Source organism: Pleurodeles waltl, chromosome 6 (assembly GCF_031143425.1).
Source record: "Pleurodeles waltl isolate 20211129_DDA chromosome 6, aPleWal1.hap1.20221129, whole genome shotgun sequence".
Classification (NCBI taxonomy): domain Eukaryota; kingdom Metazoa; phylum Chordata; class Amphibia; order Caudata; family Salamandridae; genus Pleurodeles; species Pleurodeles waltl.
Window position 1 is genome coordinate 660,266,855 of NC_090445.1, and position 20,885 is coordinate 660,287,739.

The 20,885-nt window shown below is 46.1% G+C and overlaps 1 protein-coding gene across 1 annotated transcript in view; it reads right to left on the reverse strand.

The window, feature by feature from the left end:
* IPO9 (importin 9) overlaps positions 1-20,885 on the reverse strand; it is a 567,644-nt gene that overhangs the window by 282,078 nt on the left and 264,681 nt on the right. Inside the window, exon 19 of the mRNA XM_069239031.1 lies at positions 15,454-15,620. Coding sequence (XP_069095132.1) covers positions 15,454-15,620 — 167 coding nt within the window. The remainder of the gene's footprint in view (positions 1-15,453; positions 15,621-20,885) is intronic.

Consider the following 20,885-nt stretch of genomic DNA (forward strand, 5'->3'; position numbering starts at 1 on the left):
TGTGTGTCTTGTTCAGTGGTGGTTGTCTTTCAGCCTTTCTTACCTTGGCCATGTCTCTGAGTATTGCACACCTTGTGCTTTTGGGCACTCCAGTGATGTTGCAGCTCTGAAATATGGCCAAACTGGTGGCAAGTGGCATCGTGGCAGCTGCACGCTTGACTTTTTTCAGTTCATGGGCAGTTATTTTGCGCCTTGGTTTTTCCACACGCTTCTTGTGACCCTGTTGAGTATTTTGAATGAAACGCTTGATTGTTCGATGATCACGCTTCAGAAGCTTTGCAATTTTAAGAGTGCTGCATCCCTCTGCAAGATATCTCACTATTTTTGACTTTTCTGAGCCTGTCAAGTCCTTCTTTTGACCCATTTTGCCAAAGGAAAGGAAGTTGCCTAATAATTATGCACACCTGATATAGGGTGTTGATGTCATTAGACCACACCCCTTCTCATTACAGAGATGCACATCACCTAATATGCTTAATTGGTAGTAGGCTTTCGAGCCTATACAGCTTGGAGTAAGACAACATGCATAAAGAGGATGATGTGGTCAAAATACTCATTTGCCTAATAATTCTGCACTCCCTGTATCTTACCTCTAAGGGGAACCCTTGGACTCTGTGCACACTATTTCTTACTTTGAAATAGTATATACAGAGCCAACTTCCTACACCGGGTAAGTGACATTTTTTGTTCAATGGCATGTGGAGCTGCAGATACACATGCTGTGCATAGACTACAAAGCAGTAATCCTCCCAAAAGCGGTGGTCAGCCTGTAGGGGTTGAAGTTGTTTGAAATAATGTTCTTAATACAGCCTGTCCTACTGTGGATTGTTGTGTTGCTAACACATCTACACAGTAATGTTTAGTAAAGGTATGAGGTGTAGACCAAGTGGCTGCTTTACAAATCTCGGTCATTGGTATATTACCTAAAAAGGCCATTGTTGCTCCTTTCTTTGTAGTGGAGTGTGCCCTTGGTGTAATGGGTAAGTTCCTTTTAGCTCTGAGGTAACAGGTCTGAATGCATTTGACTATCCATCTGGCTATGCCCTGTTTGGATATAGGGTTATCAGCATGTGGTTTTTGGAAAGCAACGAACAATTGTTTAGTTTTACGAAATGATTTTGTTCTATGTAATACATTAGCGCTCTTTTAATGTCTAATGTATGCAGTGCCCTTTCTGCTACCGAGTCTGGTTGTGGGAAGAAGACTGGGAGCTCTACTGTTTGGTTTAGATGAAACGGTGAAATGACTTTTGGTAAATATTTTGGATTTGTACGGAGAACCACCTTATGTTTGTGTATTTGTATAAAGGGTTCTTCTACAGTAAACGCCTGTATTTCGTTAACTCTTCGTAGTGAAGTGATGGCTATTAGAAAAGCTACTTTCCAAGTTAAGAATTGGATTTGGCAAGAATGCATGGGTTCAAAAGGTGGGCCCATGAGTCGTGCAAGTACAATATTAAGATTCCACGAGGGTACTAGTGGGGTTCTTGGAAGTATGATCCTTTTTAGTCCTTCCACAAAGGCTTTAATAACTGGGATTCTAAAAAGTGACTTTGTATGGTTAATCTGCAGGTAAGCAGAGATTGCGGTCAGATGAATTTTGATGGAAGAAAAAGCGAGATTTGCTTTTTGTAGGTGTAGTAAGTAACTCACAATGTCTTGTATGGAGGCCTCTAACGGTGTGATTTGGTTTGCTTGGCAGTAGAAAACAAACCTTTTCCATTTATTAGCTTAACAATGCCTTGCTGTCGGTTTTCTTGCCTGTTTAATGACTTCCATACACTCATTTGAAAGGTTTAGATAGCCAAATTCTAAGACTTCAGGAGCCAGATTGCTAGGTTGAGCGATGCTGGATTGGGGTGTCTGATCTGTTTGTGTTGTATTAACAGATCTGGTCCGTTTGGGAGTTTGATGTGAGGTACTACTGAGAAGTCCAACAGTGTGGTGTACCACAGTTGGCGAGCCCACTTTGGTGCTATGAGTATTAGTTTGAGTTTGTTTTGTCTTAGTTTGTTGACAAGGAAAGGAATGAGTGGGAGAGGGGGAAAAGCGTAAGCAAATATCACTGACCAACTGATCCATAGTGCATTGCCCTTGGACTGAGGGTGTGGTACCTGGATGCGAAGTTTTGGCATTTTGTTTTGTTGCCAACAGATCTATGTCCGGTGTCCCCCATCGGTAGAAGTAATCTTGTAGAATCTGGGGATGTATTTCCCACTCGTGAGTTTGCTGGTGATCTCGACTGAGATTGTCGGCTAACTGATTGTGAATGCCTGGTATATATTGCGCTATCAGGCGAATGTTGTTGTGAATTGCCCAATGCCAATTTTTTTGTGCTAGGAGACACAGTTGTGCCGAGTGTGTTCCCCCGTTTGTTTAGATAGTACATTGTTGTCATATTGTCTGTTTTGACAAGAATGTGTTTGTAGACTAAAAGGGGTTGAAAAGCTTTTAGTGCTAGAGAGACTGCTAGTAGTTCTAAGAGATTTATGTGAAGTTGTTTTTCGTTGATTGTCCTATTGACCATGTATATTGTGATTGTCGAGGTGTGCTCACCACCCAATCATGGAAGCGTCTGTTGTAATAATGGCGTGAGGCACTGGGTCTTGAAATGGCCGCCCTTTGTTTAAATTTACAGGGTTCCACCATTGAAGCGAAGAGTGTGTTTGGTGGTCTATCAACACTAGATCTTGAAGTCGACCCTGTGCCTGCGTCCATTGTTTTGCTAGGCACTGTTGTAAGGGCCGCATGTGTAGCCGTGCGTTTGGGACAATATCGATGCATGAGGACATCATGCCTAGTAGTTTCATTACGAATCTGACTGTGTACTGTTGGTTTGGTTGTATGCTTGACACTATGGGGGTCATTCCAAGTTTGGCGGGAGGCAGTCGCCGCCCGCCAAACTTACGCCGCCGAATGACCGCTCTGCGGTCATAAGACCGCGGGGGCCATTCAGACTTTCCCGCCGGGCCGGCGGGCGCCCGCCAAGGGAGCACCCGCCGGCCCAGTGGGAAAGGCCCTGCAACACAGAAGCCGGCTCCGAATGGAGCCGGCGGTGTTGCAGGGGTGCGACGGGTGCAGACAGTGAAAATCATGATAGGGCCCTGTTAGGGGGCCCCTGCACTGCCCATGCCAGTGGCATGGGCAGTGCTGGGGCCCCCAGGGGCCCCACGACACCCGTTCCCGCCATCCTGTTTCTGGCGGTTTTGGCTGGTGGGAAGGGGGTCGGAATCCCCATGGCGGCGCTGCTTGCAGCGCCGCCATGGAGGATTCTCCCAGCTGGGGCTAATCCGGCGGGAAACCGCCGGATCCGGCTGGCGGAATACCACATGAAGCACCGCCAGCCTGTTGGCGGTGCTTCCGTGGACAGCCACCCTGGTCATAGACCGCCAGGGTTGGAATGAGGGGCTATATTTTGAAACGATTTAACTCTTTGTGGACTTGGAGTGGCAATTGCTTTTTGCGTGTTGAGTGTGGCTCCCAAGTATTGTTGTATTTGGGATGGTTGCAGGTGAGATTTCTGGTAATTTATAGAAAACCCTAGTTTGTGTAGAGTATCTATTACATATTGCGTGTGACTGACACCGGTGTTTAGTGTTGGATTTTATTACCCAATCGTCTAGATATGGAAATACGTGCATGTGATGTCTCCTTATATGAGCTGCTACTACAGCTAGGCATTTTGTAAATACTCTGGGTGCTGTTGTTATCCCGAAGGGCAATACTTTGAATTGGTAATGGTTGCCCTGTAGGACAAATCTGAGGTATTTCCTGTGAGATGGATGAATGGATATGTGGAAATACGAATCTTTTAGATCCAGTGTTGCCATGTATTCTCCTTGTTTTAGCAAGGGAACTACATCTTGTAGTGTGACCATGTGGAAATGATCTGCTTTGATGAAGAGGTTTAACGTCCTGAGATCTAGAATTGGTCTTAGTGTTTTGTCTTTTTTTGGGAATAAGGAAGTATAAGGAGTAAACTCCTGTTCCTTTTTGATGGTGTGGTACTAGTTCTATGGCTTGTTTTGTTAATAGTGCTTGTACCTCTATTTGTAGTAGGTCTAGATGTTGTGCTGACAGTTTGTGCGTCCTTGGGGGAAATGTGTGAACTCTATGCAGTAACCATGTTGGATAATTGATAGAACCCATGTGTCCGCGGTAATGTCTGACCAATGTTTGAGGTATTTTGTTAATCTTCCCCCCCACTGGTGATGTGTGTTGGGGAAGTGTGACATTGAAGTCACTGCTTGTTACTAAGGGTCTGCTTGGCAGGCTGAAATTTTCCCCTTGCTCTTGGGTACTGTCCCCTGTATGAACCACGAAACCCCCCTCTCTGGTACTGAGACTGGTAAGTGGGTTTTGTTTGGGAGGTGGATAGCTTGTAGTGTGGTCAGTTTTATGTATCCTTTGCGTGTTAGCTTCAGATGTTAGGCCTTTGTGCACTTTGCCCTGGATGTATTTTATTCCTTTGCTCGTAGCATAGAGCCTCTGTGCCCTTTGCTCTAAATGCTTTTTATTCAGCTTCGTACTGTTATTTTTCAAATAGCCAGTTCTACGGTCTTGTTTTATTTTTTATATCACACTGTTTAACCTACTTCAGCACTGGAGTTTTCAATAACACGTTCTTGTTCACTCTGTGCTTCAGTAAAGGATACAGTCTGGTACATTGCCGATAGACGTGGTAGGAGTTTAGTCTTTGGCATTCTTGCGTAGGGACATTTTGTGATCACACTGACATGTTAGTTCTAAAAACACTTCCTTGTCCTAATACACGCAAGAGGGAGATTCCGACCAGGGAACCACAACTAGAGGCTGACTGCCTCGTTGCAGATGCTGAACCAGATCACAGGCCTTTGCTCAGGTATGAGGGTTGATGGCTTCCCAGGGAATCTAAAAGGAAAGTTAGAAGCTTAACATGCTGTGCTGGAAATAGAACTAACTGAGAAAGAGTAGAATTCATTAACACCATGATATCGTTATTCTTATGTTTCACTCTCCTCGTGACTATTTCAATCCTACTGTGTTGTATGGTTCTGGTTATTGCGGCTCACACCTTAATATCTAAAATGCAGTTGTTTTATTAAAACAATCTATAAAACTCAAACTGCCTTTGTCATTTGTATATGAGATCATACTGTAAATGAGAGAGCTGGTTTGGATCTGAGTGACCACGACTTCCCTGAGAAGTTCCAAAGATGTCATGCGCTCGGCTGCCCAATCATCTCTTCCCCTTGGGAGAGATGAGGCACTGCTAGTTAGCCGGAGCAAAACCGGATTTGAGGTGACAGTGGTCCTTCCAAGTGGGTAAAGACTTAGTCCCCCACACCAGGAACAACCCTGCTACCTAGAAATCCAGTAGTCTCATTTAGGATAATGAGAGCCCATGCGACAAGCTCTGAGGGTTGCTGTCTAAACCCTCCCCTAAATTGTGGCTTCCTAAATGTTCCCCTATACTGGGAAGAGTAGAGCGCGCCCATGGCTTTGGCCGTGTCTGTGTCCTTCATTTTTTCTACTGCAGTGTCTACCTCTGGCCCAAATAGTTGCTGCTGGTTGAACGGCATGTTTAAAACCACTTGCTGTATTTCTGGTTTAAAACCAGAACTACGTAGCCATGCATGCCTCCTGATGGTAACTGCTGTATTGACAGTTTGTGCTGCTGTATCGGCAGAGACCAGTGCAGAACAGATGTGGTTGTTGGAGATGGCCTGTCCCTCCTCCACTACCTATTGAGCCCGTTTTTTATGTTCTTTTGGTAAATGCTGAATAATATCCTACATTTCATCCCAATGTGCTCTGTGGTAACGGGCGAGGAGGGCTTGTGAATTGGTGATACGCCACTGGTTGGCTGCTTGTGAAGCCACTCTTTCCTGCCGCGTCGAATTTACAGCTTTCTTTCATCAGGGGGTGGCGCATCCCCTGACGATTGAGAATTTGCCCGCTTTCTTGCGGCTCCCACTACAACAGAGTCCGGAGGGAGCTGCTGTGTAATAAACACAGGGTCTGACCAGGGAGATTTATATTTTTTCTCTACCCTCGGTGTAATGGACCTTCCCTTGACTGGTTCCTGAAAGACCTGTTGTGCATGCATAAGCATGCCTGGTAACATTGGCAGGCTTTGATATGAAGCATGCGTGGATGCCAGTGTGTTAAAAAGAAAGTCATCCTCCACTGGTTCGGAGTGCATAGTGACATTATGGAATGTTGCCGCCCTAGCCAGCACTTGCGTGTAGGATGTGCTATCCTCTGGAGGAGAAGACTTTGAAGGATAACATTCAGGACTGTTGTCTGAAACTGGTGGGTCGTATAGGTCCCAGGGGTCTGCATCGTCCTGCGTCTGCACAGTATGTGTGGGTGACTGTGCCATTGGTGTGCCAACTGGTGACCTTGTCTGTTGTGGCGAGTGAGGGCGCGACATTTGTGGTGAGAAATGTGGGAGTGGTGACCTTTCTCTAACCACCTTTGCTTTTGGATTGCTCAGTTTCAGTCTCATGAAAAGCCAATTTTCTTTTAAACTTGAGCGGAGGGATGGTTTGAATTTTTCCTGTGTCCTTTTGGATTTGCAACCTTGGTTGAGTTTGGTTAAGCTCTTCCAAATCCAGCTCCTGCTCAAACCTGTGCCTCTCTAAGTTGTTGGGAGAGCCCATGTTCTTCTGTGTAAGAAGTCTTTTTCGGCTCCAAAGCCGTTTTTTTCGGTACCGAAACATCCATAGATAAGGTCGGTCTCGGCTCTGATAGGCTCTTTCGAGGCTTATTCGATTTGACCAATCGATGTCGACTCTTTTCGATGCCGGTTTCTCGACCCGAGTCGGAAGACTTCGGCACGATCTTGGCCTATTTCGGTGCCAAAGATGTTATTTGGTCACCGCTTTTCTTGTGGGTCGAACCATGGCCTTCCGGCAGTGTCGTCCCCGAGGCCTTCTGTTTTTTCACCTGACTTTGGGGCTGGGTCGGGGCAGGTGTACTCACTTTTTGTCCTGCCGTCGGTGGCCGGTCTCCATCAGAGTCGTCCGATTCCGAACCCTGGATCGCGATGGCCATCTCTTCCTCGTCAAGGTGTTGCGTCGACTTCGATGCTGTCTGCAAACACCCTGCTCGTCGATCTCTTAAGGTCTTCTTCGACTGAAAAGCCTTGCAGGCCTCACAGGTATCCTCTCTGTGTTCTGGCGACAAACACAGATTACAGACCCGATGCTGGTCTGTATAAGGATACTTGGCGTGGCACGTCAGACAGAAGCGGAATGGGGTCTGGTCCACGAGTCTTCGACAACGGGTGTGGTCGTGCCGACCAGGCCTCGGTTGAGTACAGAAGCCCCGAAGGGCCGCCGAAGCGGTTGTCTCGTCGGTGCTGATGTATCTATATAAAACCGGTCCCGAATGCAACAATACCGACGGATTTCGATGAATTTCTAAACTTGGGGTGGGGGAGATACCCTGACCCCTAAGCCTTGGTCTTGGGATCCCCAGAGGAACTCCTGTGCTATTTTTAATTGTAGCCCTCGGTTGGGCCAGGTCCCGGAGGCATTGTTCAACAAATAAAAACATACAAACAAAAGAAGAAGGGTGGCTCTTGGAGCCCAGGGGACCACCACCTCTCCAGGGCTTTATTTATAAAACAGGGGGTGGGCACACAGTGCCCACCTCCTGAGGCTCTACATGCCCCGGGTACCACCTCCTCCCCGCAGTTACAGAAACCTTAATGGAGCTCCCTCCATGCAAAACCAAACACTCTGATTACAGCAGGCGGGAGCTGTCAGTGTGGGCAGGTAAAGAGATAAAACTATTGCTGTTGCACACAGGGAGCTGCATTTCCAGCATTTCCCTATGTACAATAGCAATGGCGGCTCCTGCAGGAGGCCAGCTGGGACTGTGGGGGCCTTGAGGCCCTTCCCCCGCAGCCCCGATCCTGTACACTGGGTGCCAAAAGGCACCCAGGAGTCATGGCTAGGCATGGAGTCCATGAGGCCAAAATCAGCCTGGGGAACGCAAAGTCCCCCTCCCACATTTGTTTTTGGTTGGCCACAGGGGAGATGGGGTCCCTCGTGGTCAAAGTTGGCCCAGGGAGAGGGGCTGTGCAGCCCTCTCCCCCATTACGTGTGCTTCCTCAACGATTCCATATAAAAACGAACGGAAATCCTTTGTGGAGGTGAATGCATCGTTGATCTATTGAAGCACATCCTGCATGTGACTGACGGATAAGTTTTTTTTGGTCCTCTCTTGGTGAGATCAGAGTCCATGGTTCTCCCTTTAAATTGCTACAAGTATGCAAACGTAAAAACCTGGACGTTTTGCCCCTTGGCCCGCTCCGTCCACCTTAGTAGTATGCAAAGGTCTACCCACCTTTTGCCTGGATGATGGCCAGCTTATCAAAGGGCGCGCCAGAGCGCTTCCTGCTGATTTTGGTGGCACATTCATAAATACGAGAAGTATGAGGACATTTCCACAAAACAAAGAAGCACTTACTTCTTATAGATAACAGGAAGGACCCTGATTTGATGGAGATTTAATTCTTTGTAGCAATATTGGCCTTCCTTTAGGAGGATTCACATTATCGTATATTTCTGGATAAACACACCAGGAACAATCAATATTCTTAAAACGCACACAAGGTCACTGGTGACATATCTGTCGACATTTACCTAAGGAGGCAGAAAGAACTCCACTTGGCCAGTTATTTTGTGCAAAACGGTGGACTCTTGTTGAATAAAAGAGCAGGTGAGGTTCCTTTGTGGCACAATCGCTCACATAGCTAATGACACACCCACACAAACACTCACACACCCACTCACAGACATTTAGATATTTATGCACCTACTCATAGTCCCACTCAGACTCACTGTAGGAAAATGCCACTGTTGGCATGGTCACCCCCCACTTTTTGCCTAGTGTTGATGCCAGCTTTGATTGGAAGTGTGCTGGGACACTGCTAACCAGGCCCCAGCACCAGTGTTCTTTCCCTAAAACTGTACCTTTGTTTCCAAAATTGGCACAGCCCTGGCACACAGTTAAGTCCTGTGTAAAAGGTACCCCTGGTACCAAGGGCCCCATGGCCAGGGAAGGTCCCTAAGGCCTGCAACATGTATTATGCCACCCTCAGGGACCCCTCACTCAGTACATGCACACTGCCTTGTAGCTTGTGTGTGCTAGTGGGGAGAAAAGACAAAGTCAACATGACACTCCCCTCTGTGCGCCATGCCCACAAACCACTGCCTGTGGCATAGGTAAGTCATCCCTCTAGCAGGCCTTACAGCCCAAAGGCAGGGTGCACTATACCACAGGTGAGGGCATAGCTGGATGAGCACTATGCCCCAACAGTGTCTAAGTCAATTCTTAGAATGTCTAAGTGCAGGGTAGCCATACTGAGTATATTGTATGGGAGTTTGTCATTACGAACTCCACAGCACCATAATGGCTACACTGAACACTGGGAAGTTTGGTATCAAACTTCTCAGCACAATAAATACGCACTGATGCCAATGTGGGATTTATTGAAAAATACACACAGAGGGCATCTTAGAGATGCCCCCTGTATGTTAACCCAACTGCTAGTGTAATCCTGACCAGTCTATGCCAGCCCGCCACTTCCAGACGAGAAACTCGTCTGGAAGTGGCAGGCTGGCAGACCACATGGGATGAGTGCCTTTGTGCACTCTGTGGTCAGAAACAGCCTGTCCTGGGTAGAGGTGCTTCACACCTCTCCCTGCAGGAACTAACACCTGGCGGTGAGCCTCAAAGGCTCAAGCCTGGTGTTACAGTGCCCCAGGGAACTCCAGCCAGTGGAGATGCCCACCCCCTCCACCCCCAGACAAGGCCCACCTTTGGCGGCAAGTCAAGAAGAGATAATGAGAAAAACAAGGATTCACCACCCCCTCAGCCAGGACCACCCCTAAGGTGTCCAGAGCTGAAGTGACCCCGTCCATGAGAAATCCTCCATCTTGCATTGGAGGATTAGGACCAATAGGCATAGGGATGTGCCCCCCCTCCCCAGCGGGAGTGGGCACAAGGAGGATGTGGCCACCCTCAGGGACCATAGCCATTGGATACTCCTCCCGACACTAAAACACCCCTAAATTTAGCATTTAGGGGCGACCCTGAACACAGCTCTTCAGATTCCTGACAACCTCAAGAAAGAAGAAAGACTGCTGAGCTGAAAACCCGCAGAGAAGAGAAGGAGACAACTGACTCAGTCCCAGCCCTACCGGCCCGTCTCCTGCTTCAAAAAGCTGCAAAAGACGAAGCAACGCGTTCTGCAGGACCAGTGATCCCTGAAAAGCCTCCAGGGGACTGCCTGCATCACTGAGCACCAAGAAACTCCTGTGGACAGCAGACCTGCCCAACAAGAAGACCAAGAAACCATCTTTAAATCGACTCCCACCTCACCCCAGAAGCGTGAGTCCCAACTTCTAAGCACCCAAAGCCCCCAGCCCGTGACCAGAGAAACCAACTAGCCAGGGAGGATCCCCAGGCGATTCAGACTACGTGTCCACACTGGGCTGACCTCTCTGAACCCCTACGACAACGCTTGCAGAGGGAATCCCAAAGACACACCTGACCGCGACTGCCCAGGACGAAGATATGTTGTCCGGAGAAGCACTGCAACCACAGCCCCCAGGCCCGTAAGAAACTGGCCACTGGTGCAGCAACGACCAACAGACGACATTCACCCTTGCCCACTCGGTGGCTTGCCCGAGAAGTCCCCCTGTGCCATGGCTACAGTGCCTAAGTGACCCCCGGGTCCCTCCATAGAGCTCTATTGAGAACCCGACGCCCTGTTTGCACACTGAACTCGGCCGCCCCTTTGCAGCTGAGGGTGTGGTTTTTGTGCCTACCAGGGCCCCTCCAGTGCTCCTTCAAACCCCCCTGGTCTGCACTCCAAAAATGCGGGTGCTTACCTGGTGCAAGCAGACCGGAACCCGAGTACCCACCCTGTCTCCATAGGGGCCCACGTTATTTTGGCTCCTGTTTGACCTCTGCACCTAACCAGCCCTGTGTTACTCGGGCTGGATGTTTGGGGTTATCTTGAACCCCTAACAGTGGGCTACCTGTGCCCTGGAGACTGAACCCGTAAGTTTGTTACTTACCTCAAAAACTGTACTTTACCTATCTCCCCCAGGAACTGTTGAAAATTGCAGTGTCCACTTTTATAATAGCTTTTTGCCATCTTAACGGAAACTGTATACACTGTTGATTCCATTCAAACTTCTAAGTATTACTATACAAAGTACCTTTCATTTAATGTACTTACCTGCTAAATGAATCTTGTGGTTCTAGAAATAAATTAACAAAATAATATTTTTCTATATAAAAACCTATTGGTCTGGAGTTAAGTCATTGAGTGTGTTTTTACATTAATTGCTAGTGTGTGTACAACAAATGATTAACACTACCCTCCGTTAAGCGTAAATGCTCAACCACACTACCACAAATAGAGCATTAGTATTATCTATTATTGCCTCTGTCAAGCCTCTTGGGGAACCCCTGGACTCTGTTCACACTATATCTCATTTTGATATAGTATATACAGCGCCAGCTTCCTACACTCATGCATTTAGACACTTAAACTCATGGTTTCAGAAATTCACTCACTTACCCACTCACAGACCTACTCAGGTACTGATGCACCCACTCACAGACACACACACAGACCCACTAAGACAGTCATTCATCCACTCACAGACCTACTCAGTCATGTATCCACTCACACATCCACTCAGACTAATGCACCCACTGACTTGTGCATTGGGGGGTTGGGTGGTTATAGGGGGTTGGACACTGGGCCTGGCCATAGGCCAGCCCCTGAGGCCTACCCCCACTGAGCACTGTCGAAGGCCATTGCATGGAGCAGGGTTGGGTGGTTATAGGGGGACAGCCAACCCCAGTTGTGCATGGTTGGGTAGTTAAACTGTTTGGTCACAATGACTGGCCACAGGCCAGGCCCTGCAGCTAACCCCAGTCGCACACGGCCAGAGATCCTGCAAGGGTAGTGGTTGAATTAACGTATGGTAATTAAAATTACGTTAAAAAACATAGAAATTCACTTAAAAATACCAAAAGTTACATCGTCGTTATATTTAGGATCTGAATGTACTTACACAAAAACACAGAAATTCAGTAGTTATAGTTATCTCAAGTAACTATAACTCGTGCTCTAAGGTAACTATAACTCGTGCACTTGCCATGCACCAATTACCCTACATATTACATCACTCATGACGTCTTTGATATCATTAATAATGTCAATGTGATATTTGCAGTAATATTATATAGGAGAAAAATGTTCATTGCGGGGATGCAAGGTATAGTTACCTTAGGGCTCCACTGCAGGCCTTTTGCAGTTCCCTCTGAGATCTTGAACATGTTGAAACATTGGTATCATATCCTGACTACCATGGATTCACAGCTTGGGGGGATAAGCTTGAAATCGCAATGTGTCCAGAACAGTTACGATGAAAGTGAGCATCTGAGAGAGGGTTAGATGTGACTTTGTCAAATGTACAGTGAACCCCAGCGAATGCAGGAGGTCCCTCGTAGTCTGGACGTGGGAGACAACAGCCTGGAGCGAGCCCACCTTCAGCAGCCAGTCAAGATAGGTAAAGACTGACACCCCTAATCTCTGCAGATGATCTGCATTTACCACATTCACCTTGGTGAACACCTGAGGGGTGCTGGTGAGGCCAAGGGGGAGCAAAACTGAAAGTGCTCTTGGCCTACCGTGAACAGCAAGTAACATCTGTGGCCAGGCAGAACAGGGATGTGAAAATAGAAGTCCTGCAAGTCCAACACTACCATCCAGTCTCCTGGGTCCAGGGAAGACAACCTCAGCCAATGCAAGCATCCTTAATTTTCTGAGCAGGAAGTTAAGGGTTCGAAGATCTAGGATATGGTGAAGACTCTTGTCCTTTTTTGGGGACCATAAAGTAGCGGGAGTAGCAACCACAGCTTACTTCTGCCACTGGTACCCTCTCTATGGCTCCCTTGGCCAAGAAAGCTCTGACTTCCTCAGAGAGCAAGGACAAAATGTCCTCAGTCAGCCAGTCGTAAGATGGAGGTATGGAAGGAGGGGTGGACTTGAAGGGGAGGGAGTTGCCCCTCCGAACGATCTGTAACCCACCTGTCCGATGTTATGGACTGCCAGTGGTGGAGGTGATGGCGCCCATGATCTAAAAGGGCAAGATTAGAATGGTTTCGAGAATGCAGGTGCGAGGGGGGTGGTGGTTGGAGCAGACTGCTAGCTACTCAACCCACAGGATCAAGAAGAACCAGCTTTGTCCTCTACGCAGCAGCTAGGAAGTTTGCGGGGGCCAGTGGCTGGGATAGGGATTGCAAAGTTGAAAGCCCCTTCCGTGGCTGCAAAAGGCAGACTGAGATAACACAGGGCAGTTGAGAGGCCTTAAAGCACTCCTGGACAGAGTCTGCCTTGCCTCAGAAGAGACAGGTGCCATAAAAGGGCATGTTATGAGGGAAACCTAGATATCCCCTGAAAAGCCAGGCATTCTCAGCCAGGCATGGCATCTGAGCACCACCGTACTAGAATCGTGCCCAAACCACAAAATATAGTGAACTTAGCTCGTCTGTCCTGACTGACTGCTTGGGAGGGAACGGTCCGGGCCTACACAGGGACCTGTGGTAGCATTTGCGCGACTGTGTTCCATCGTATTTGGAAATAGTGGTCCAATAAGCATGGAGTGTTCACGGACTGCAATCCAAGGCTGGTGGAAACAAACATTTTCTTACCCAAGCTAACCAGCCTCTTAGATTACATGTCCGGGGGTGTGGCAGGGAACACACCATGGGAAGTAGAAGCATGGACCACCAAGCAGGGAACCAGGTGGGGCCCCCTCTGAACCTGCAGGGCCTGAAAGCATCCCGCTCAAAAATGCAGCACATGGCCTCATAAAATTCCTTAATTTGAACAGGGGTTGCTCCGGCTCCCAGAATGCTGGGGAGGCGCTGATTTGGCCTTGGCGTAGGCTCTGAAGAACCATGCCTCGAACCCTGATACTCCTTCGCGTCGGCCTACGAACAGAGAAACATTAAAGTGTGCTTTGACTTCTTGTGGTTTTTGTGCCTCTTACCAGAATGTCCAGACAACTTCAAACAGGATGAAGAGGACTTGGAACTCCTAGAACGATCCCGGGACCTTCCTCTAGACTGGGATCAAGACCTCAGATGAGTCGCCTGCTGGACTTCTAGCAGCTTTAGGGACCACTCCCTCAAAGCCTTTGGTGCTATGGCCCGGCAGTCAGAGCAAGTCACAGTTCTGCTCCAGACACCACACACACATATGGTGTAGGTCCATCACCGACATGGTGAGGTGACAGATGCCACAGGGTTTAAAAACTGTCTTCCTTGATGACATTCTCCCACTTCAAGAGCATAATCTCAAAAGAAGTTGCAAAAAAGGCAGTCAAAAAATGAAAGGGGGGTAGATCTTCTCTTGGATCTGTACTGGCTGCCACGGAAAGAAAAGAACTGATGTCAGCGCGCTGAGGCAGTGCCTATATAGGTGAAGCAGACATCCCGTCCGGCGCGGCTGCCGCTGTGTGGAGCCAACTAATGCCACCTACCGGCACGCAGGGGTACTCATAAAAAATCTTCTGGATCCAGTCTGATGTCTGGGGAGAGTTCAAAGGTAAGGGGCCTGCGGCTAGAGGTCTCTATCTGATACAGTGAACACTCACATAAGCTGCACCTAATGCCTAACACAGCTCCACCCAAGGGGAAGTCCCTTCCCTATAACTCTTACAGATTGCAGTTTGCCAAAGAATAAAGCTCCAAGACTCCTAAGACTAAGACTAGCAAATTTGCACAATACTATTTTCAACTAACCAGAACATGTGTCAGAACCCTTTTGTTGTCAGTAACTCACTGGGCTCAGCCACCAGTTTTGGAATGCAACCAGAGCTCCTAGTGAAATCAGTGCATGTTGCTTATTCCAAATAGCACAAGACTACAAAATGCAAATATCATAAAGGGCAAATTTAAGCAAACACAAAAACTATAGTGCTTGTGCCTTTGGCATAAAATGGAAACACACCACGTGCAGCAAGGGCACCCACATTTAAAACAAGAACAGGCATCAAGTATCTATCTTAAATGAAGAAAATGGGTAGACCCAGTGAGATTTAGAAAAACAAAGGTGTGCATGGGTGTTCAGGCCTAGTTTCAAGTTGTCGCCCATAGACTGTCCCTTTCCTTCAAAGGAAGCAGGCTACACCCAAGCATGTTTCATGAGAGCTGAACAGAAGAGAGAAACAATGTGAATTAGGCTATATGTGCAAGTCTATGCTCGAAGAAAATGTAGAAGTTAATATTTCTCATGATTTAAGCCAAACATTCTTGTAGTCACAGTTATTTCATGAATGCAACTATATTTTTCCATCACTCTAAGGTGACCTAAGCACATGCCAAAGTGGAGTGTGAGAACTTAGAAGATACAGGTTACTTCAAATCCCACCTGACTTTGTTTTCATACTGTCCATAAAATAAGTGCTGGCGATTCATCCACTCAGTCATTACAAATTCCAGGGCTGGCTTGCCTGTAGGTCCCGGAAGGCTGCACAGAAACTCCAGAAGCGGCTCCAGCTGAGAGTGAACCAGGTGAGCAAATACCATAATCAGAGACTAAGGACAGAAACAAACATTTGAATAGGCATTTTTATACACATAGGATCTCAGTTATTATTTTAACAAAACTTTTGGCTCACTTGCCAGTCGATAAGCAGATGTCACACTGAGGGAAAACACCCTGAAGTTAGCGGTTACCAGACAGGAATTTCTACATTAACTTACAATGGATGCAGATATTGAACACATTCCCTAATGTATCAGCCTTGTTGGAGTTTTGGTCTTAGCCAACAAGGTGGCTGTAAATAAAAGTTTAGCTTATGATGCCAGCTTCAGCATCTAAACTACAGGCATGCTAGCTACAAAAAATGCCCCACTGGGGCAGGTCACATGAGGAGGTATGAAAAAACATATGTGGTGAACTTTAGTTAGAGATAAGTATGTTAATGTCAATTACCTACAATCCTAGTTCTCCATCATGCATATTGTCTCTGAATTCATAAAATAGAGAATCTCCGAGTATGTGAGGAATGCTGAAACATTTTAAATATACATGCTTACATAATTAAAAACAAATTCAATGATAAAACATGCCTATAGAGTGATATAGTATTTTTAAAATATAAAAAAATATGTTTAACTGAAAATAACCTGTAGCAGTGTGATTAAAAAAAAAAAAAAAAAAAAATCAGAGAAAGATACTCCTATGCTTAGATCGAAAAAGGTGGAAAATCTATCCTGAGACTTCTAGAAGCCATCCTATCGGGATCATACAATACACAGAGTCTACAACGACGGTCCTGATTCATTAGTGGGACACATGACGTGAAACTAAGATGACTAGCAGCTTTTAATTCTCCAACAGGGAATTTTCAACAATATCTAAATACTGTGGAACACAATATTTCTATATTTTAAGACATTTTATATATAATAAAAAATAGCTAAAATAGATTGTGGATATATATATATATATATATATATATATATATATACATACATATATACACACACACACACACACAGCAGTTATAACTAGAGTTCTTTCAAGTAACTAACTCGAGCCCCCGCCATGCACAGCTTTTTCTTCAAAATTTTGACGTCATAGAAGTTCTCATGACTGCGGTAATATCTAGGATAATTAGCAGTGCATGGCGTTCATTTTTTTTAAATGCTCCGGGGAGGTGACAGTCTTACAGCAGCCGTCAGCAGGTAGACAGCTGAACTGATGGTAATAGGAAATTTATGGATTCACCCACTCGGGAGTCAAGTCAATTGTTAATCAGGAAGCATAAATCAATGGTTGGAGAAGTCAAGCATCAAGGAGAAATAATGATGTATTCACACATTTGGTATGGGCTGAAAAATAAAAAAATTAAGGCTAACATACAGCAAATATTGAGGTGGCAATATATATTGAAAATGTCACTTACCCAGTGTACATCTGTTCGTGGCATTGGTCGCTGCAGATTCACATGTTGTGCACAGTCTGCCATCTGGTGTTGGGTCGGAGTGTTACAAGTTGTTTTTCTTCGAAGAAGTCTTTCGAGTCACGAGACCGAGGGACTCCTCCTCTTTGCTTCCATTGCGCATGGGCGTCGGCTCCATCTTAGATTGTTTTCCCCGCAGAGGATGAGGTAGGAGTTGTGTGTGTTATTCATTCCATTGCATGGGCACTATTACTAAGTATGTACAAATTAAGGTTAAGTAATATATATATATACAAATGTACAAATGTTGAAGATAACTTCCGACGGCTACAGGCTCCCGGGGAGGCGGGTGGGCACATGTGAATCTGCAGCGACCAATGCCATGAACAGATGTACACTGGGTAAGTGACATTTTCAGTTCGATGGCATCTGTTGCTGCAGATACACATGTTGTGCATAGACTAGTAAGCAGTTATCTCCCCAAAAGCGGTGGCTCAGCCTGTAGGAGTGGAAGTAGTCTGAAACAAAGTTCTCAGTACGGCTTGACCTACTGTGGCCTGTTGTGCGGATAGCACGTCTACACAGTAGTGTTTAGTAAATGTGTGAGGCGTGGACCATGTGGCTGCCTTACGTATTTCGTGCATTGGAATATTTCCTAGGAATGCCATGGTAGCGCCTTTTTTCCTGGTTGAGTGTGCCCTTGGTGTAATGGGCAGTTGTCTCTTTGCTTTAAGATAGCAGGTTTGGATGCACTTAACTATCCATCTGGCTATACCTTGTTTTGATATTGGGTTTCCTGTATGAGGTTTTTGAAATGCGATAAACAGTTGTTTTGTTTTCCTAACCTCCTTTGTTCTGTCGATGTAGTACATTAGTGCTCTTTTGACATCTAATGTATGTAGTGCCCTTTCAGCTACTGAGTCTGGCTGTGGGAAGAACACTGGTAACTCTACCGTTTGATTTAAGTGGAACGGTGAAATAACCTTTGGTAGGAATTTAGGATTGGTTCTTAGTACAACCTTATTTTTGTGTATTTGGATAAAAGGTTCTTGTATTGTAAATGCCTGAATTTCACTTACTCTTCTTAGAGATGTGATGGCAATGAGAAATGCAACTTTCCAGGTTAAGAATTGTATTTCACAAGAATGCATGGGTTCAAAAGGTGGTCCCATGAGTCTTGTTAAGACGATGTTAAGGTTCCATGAAGGAACTGGTGGTGTTCTTGGTGGTATTATTCTTCTTAGGCCCTCCATAAATGCTTTAATGACGGGTATCCTAAACAGTGAAGTTGAATGGGTAATCTGCAGGTATGCAGATATTGCTGCAAGGTGTATTTTTATGGAAGAGAAGGCTAGATTTGACTTTTGTAAGTGTAGTAAGTATCCCACTACATCTTTTGGGGATGCGTGTAATAGATGAACTTGATTATTATGGCAGTAGCAAACAAACCTTTTCCATTTGCTTGCATAGCAGTGTCTAGTGGATGGTCTTCTAGCTTGTTTTATGACTTGCATACATTCTTGAGTGAGGTTTAAATGTCCGAATTCTAGGATTTCAGGAGCCAGATTGCTAGATTGAGCGATGCTGGGTTTGGATGCCTGATCTGCTGTTTGTGTTGTGTTAACAGATCTGGCCTGTTGGGTAACTTGACGTGTGGTACTACTGACAGGTCTAGTAGTGTTGTGTACCAAGGTTGTCTTGCCCATGTTGGTGCTATTAATATGAGTTTGAGTTTGTTTTGACTCAATTTGTTTACTAGATATGGAAGGAGAGGGAGAGGGGGAAAAGCGTATGCAAATTTCCCTGACCAGTTCATCCATAGGGCATTGCATGGAGACTGTCTGTGTGGGTACCTGGATGCGAAGTCTCGGCATTTTGTGTTCTCCTTTGTTGCAAATAGGTCTATTTGCGGGGTACCCCAAATTTTGAAGTAAGTGTTTAGGATTTGGGGGTGAATCTCCCATTCGTGGACCTGTTGGTGATCTCGAGAGAGATTGTCTGCTAGTTGATTTTGGATCCCTGGAATAAACTGTGCTATTAGGCGAATGTGGTTGTGAATTGCCCATTGCCATATCTTTTGTGCTAGGAGACATAGCTGTGTCGAGTGTGTTCCCCCTTGCTTGTTTAGGTAATACATTGTTGTCATGTTGTCTGTTTTGACAAGAACGTATTTGTGGGTTATGATGGGTTGAAATGCTTTTAGCGCCAGGAATACTGCTAGTAATTCGAGGTGATTTATATGCAGTTTTGTTTGCTGTACGTCCCATTGTCCTTGGATGCTGTGGTGATCGAGGTGTGCTCCCCACCCTGTCATGGAAGCATCTGTTGTTATTACGTATTGTGGCACTGGGTCTTGGAACGGCCGCCCTTTGTTTAAATTTGTACTGTTCCACCATAGAAGCGAGATGTATGTTTGGCGGTCTATCAACACCAGATCTAGAAGGTGACCCTGTGCATGTGACCATTGTGATGCTAGGCACTGTTGTAAGGGCCTCATGTGCAGTCTTGCGTTTGGGACAATGGCTATGCATGAGGACATCATGCCTAGGAGTTTTAAAACCACTTTTGCCTGTATTTTTTGTGTTGGATACATGGCCTGTATGACCTTGTGAAAATGTTTAACCCTTTGTGGACTCGGAGTGGCTAATCCTTTTGTTGTGTTGATTACCGCTCCTAAGTAGTGCTGTATTTTGCACGGCACAATGTTTGATTTTGTGTAGTTGAGGGAGAACCCGAGTTTGTAGAGGGTTTGTATGACATACTCTGTGTGTTGTGAACACTTTGTTAGCGAGTTGGTCTTGATTAGCCAATCGTCTAGATACGGGAATACGTGTATTTGCTGCCTTCTGATGTGTGCGGCTACTACTGCTAGGCATTTGGTAAACACCCTTGGTGCGGTTGTTATACCGAACGGTAAGACTTTGAATAGATAGTGTATTCCCTTGAATACAAACCTTAGGTATTTCCTGTGCGAAGGATGTATCGGTATGTGGAAATACGCGTCTTTGAGATCTAAGGTTGTCATGTAATCTTGTTGCTTTAGCAGTGGTAACACTTCCTGTAGCGTGACCATGTGAAAGTGGTCTGATTTGATGTAGGTGTTTAGTATTCTGAGATCTAAGATTGGCCTCAGTGTTTTGTCCTTTTTGGGTATTAGAAAGTACAGTGAATAGACTCCTGTGTTTATTTCTGTACATGGTACCAGTTCTATTGCTTCTTTTTGCAGTAGTGCTTGAACTTCTATTTCTAGGAGGTCTAAATGCTGTTTTGACATTTTTTGTGTTTTGGGTGGGATATTTGGAGGGATCTGTAGAAATTCTATGCAATAACCATGTTGGATAATTGCTAAGACCCAAGTGTCTGTTGTTATATCCACCCATGATTGATAAAACTGACTTAGTCTTCCCCCCACTGGTGTTATGTGGAGGGGTTGAGTGACTTGTAAGTCACTGTTTGGTTGTTGGGGTTTTGGGGCTTTGAAATTTCCCCCGGTTTCTCGGGAATTGTCCTCCTCTGTACTGGCCCCGAAAACCTCCCCTTTGGTACCGTCCCTGGTAGGTAGACGGTGTTGATTGTGAGGTGCTGGCTTGTGTGGCCTGACCCCGAAACCCTCCTCTGAATGTTGTTTTACGGAAGGTGCCGAAAGTGCCTCTGCTCTGCAAGGAGTAGAGCGCGCCCATGGCCTTGGCTGTGTCAGTGTCCTTTTTCAGCTTCTCAATCGCCGTGTCAACCTCTGGTCCGAACAATTGTTGTTCGTTGAACGGCATATTGAGTACTGCTTGCTGTATTTCTGGCTTAAAGCCAGATGTGCGTAACCATGCGTGCCTTCTGATGGTTACTGCAGTGTTTATTGTTCTTGCAGCTGTGTCCGCTGCATCCATAGAGGAGCGTA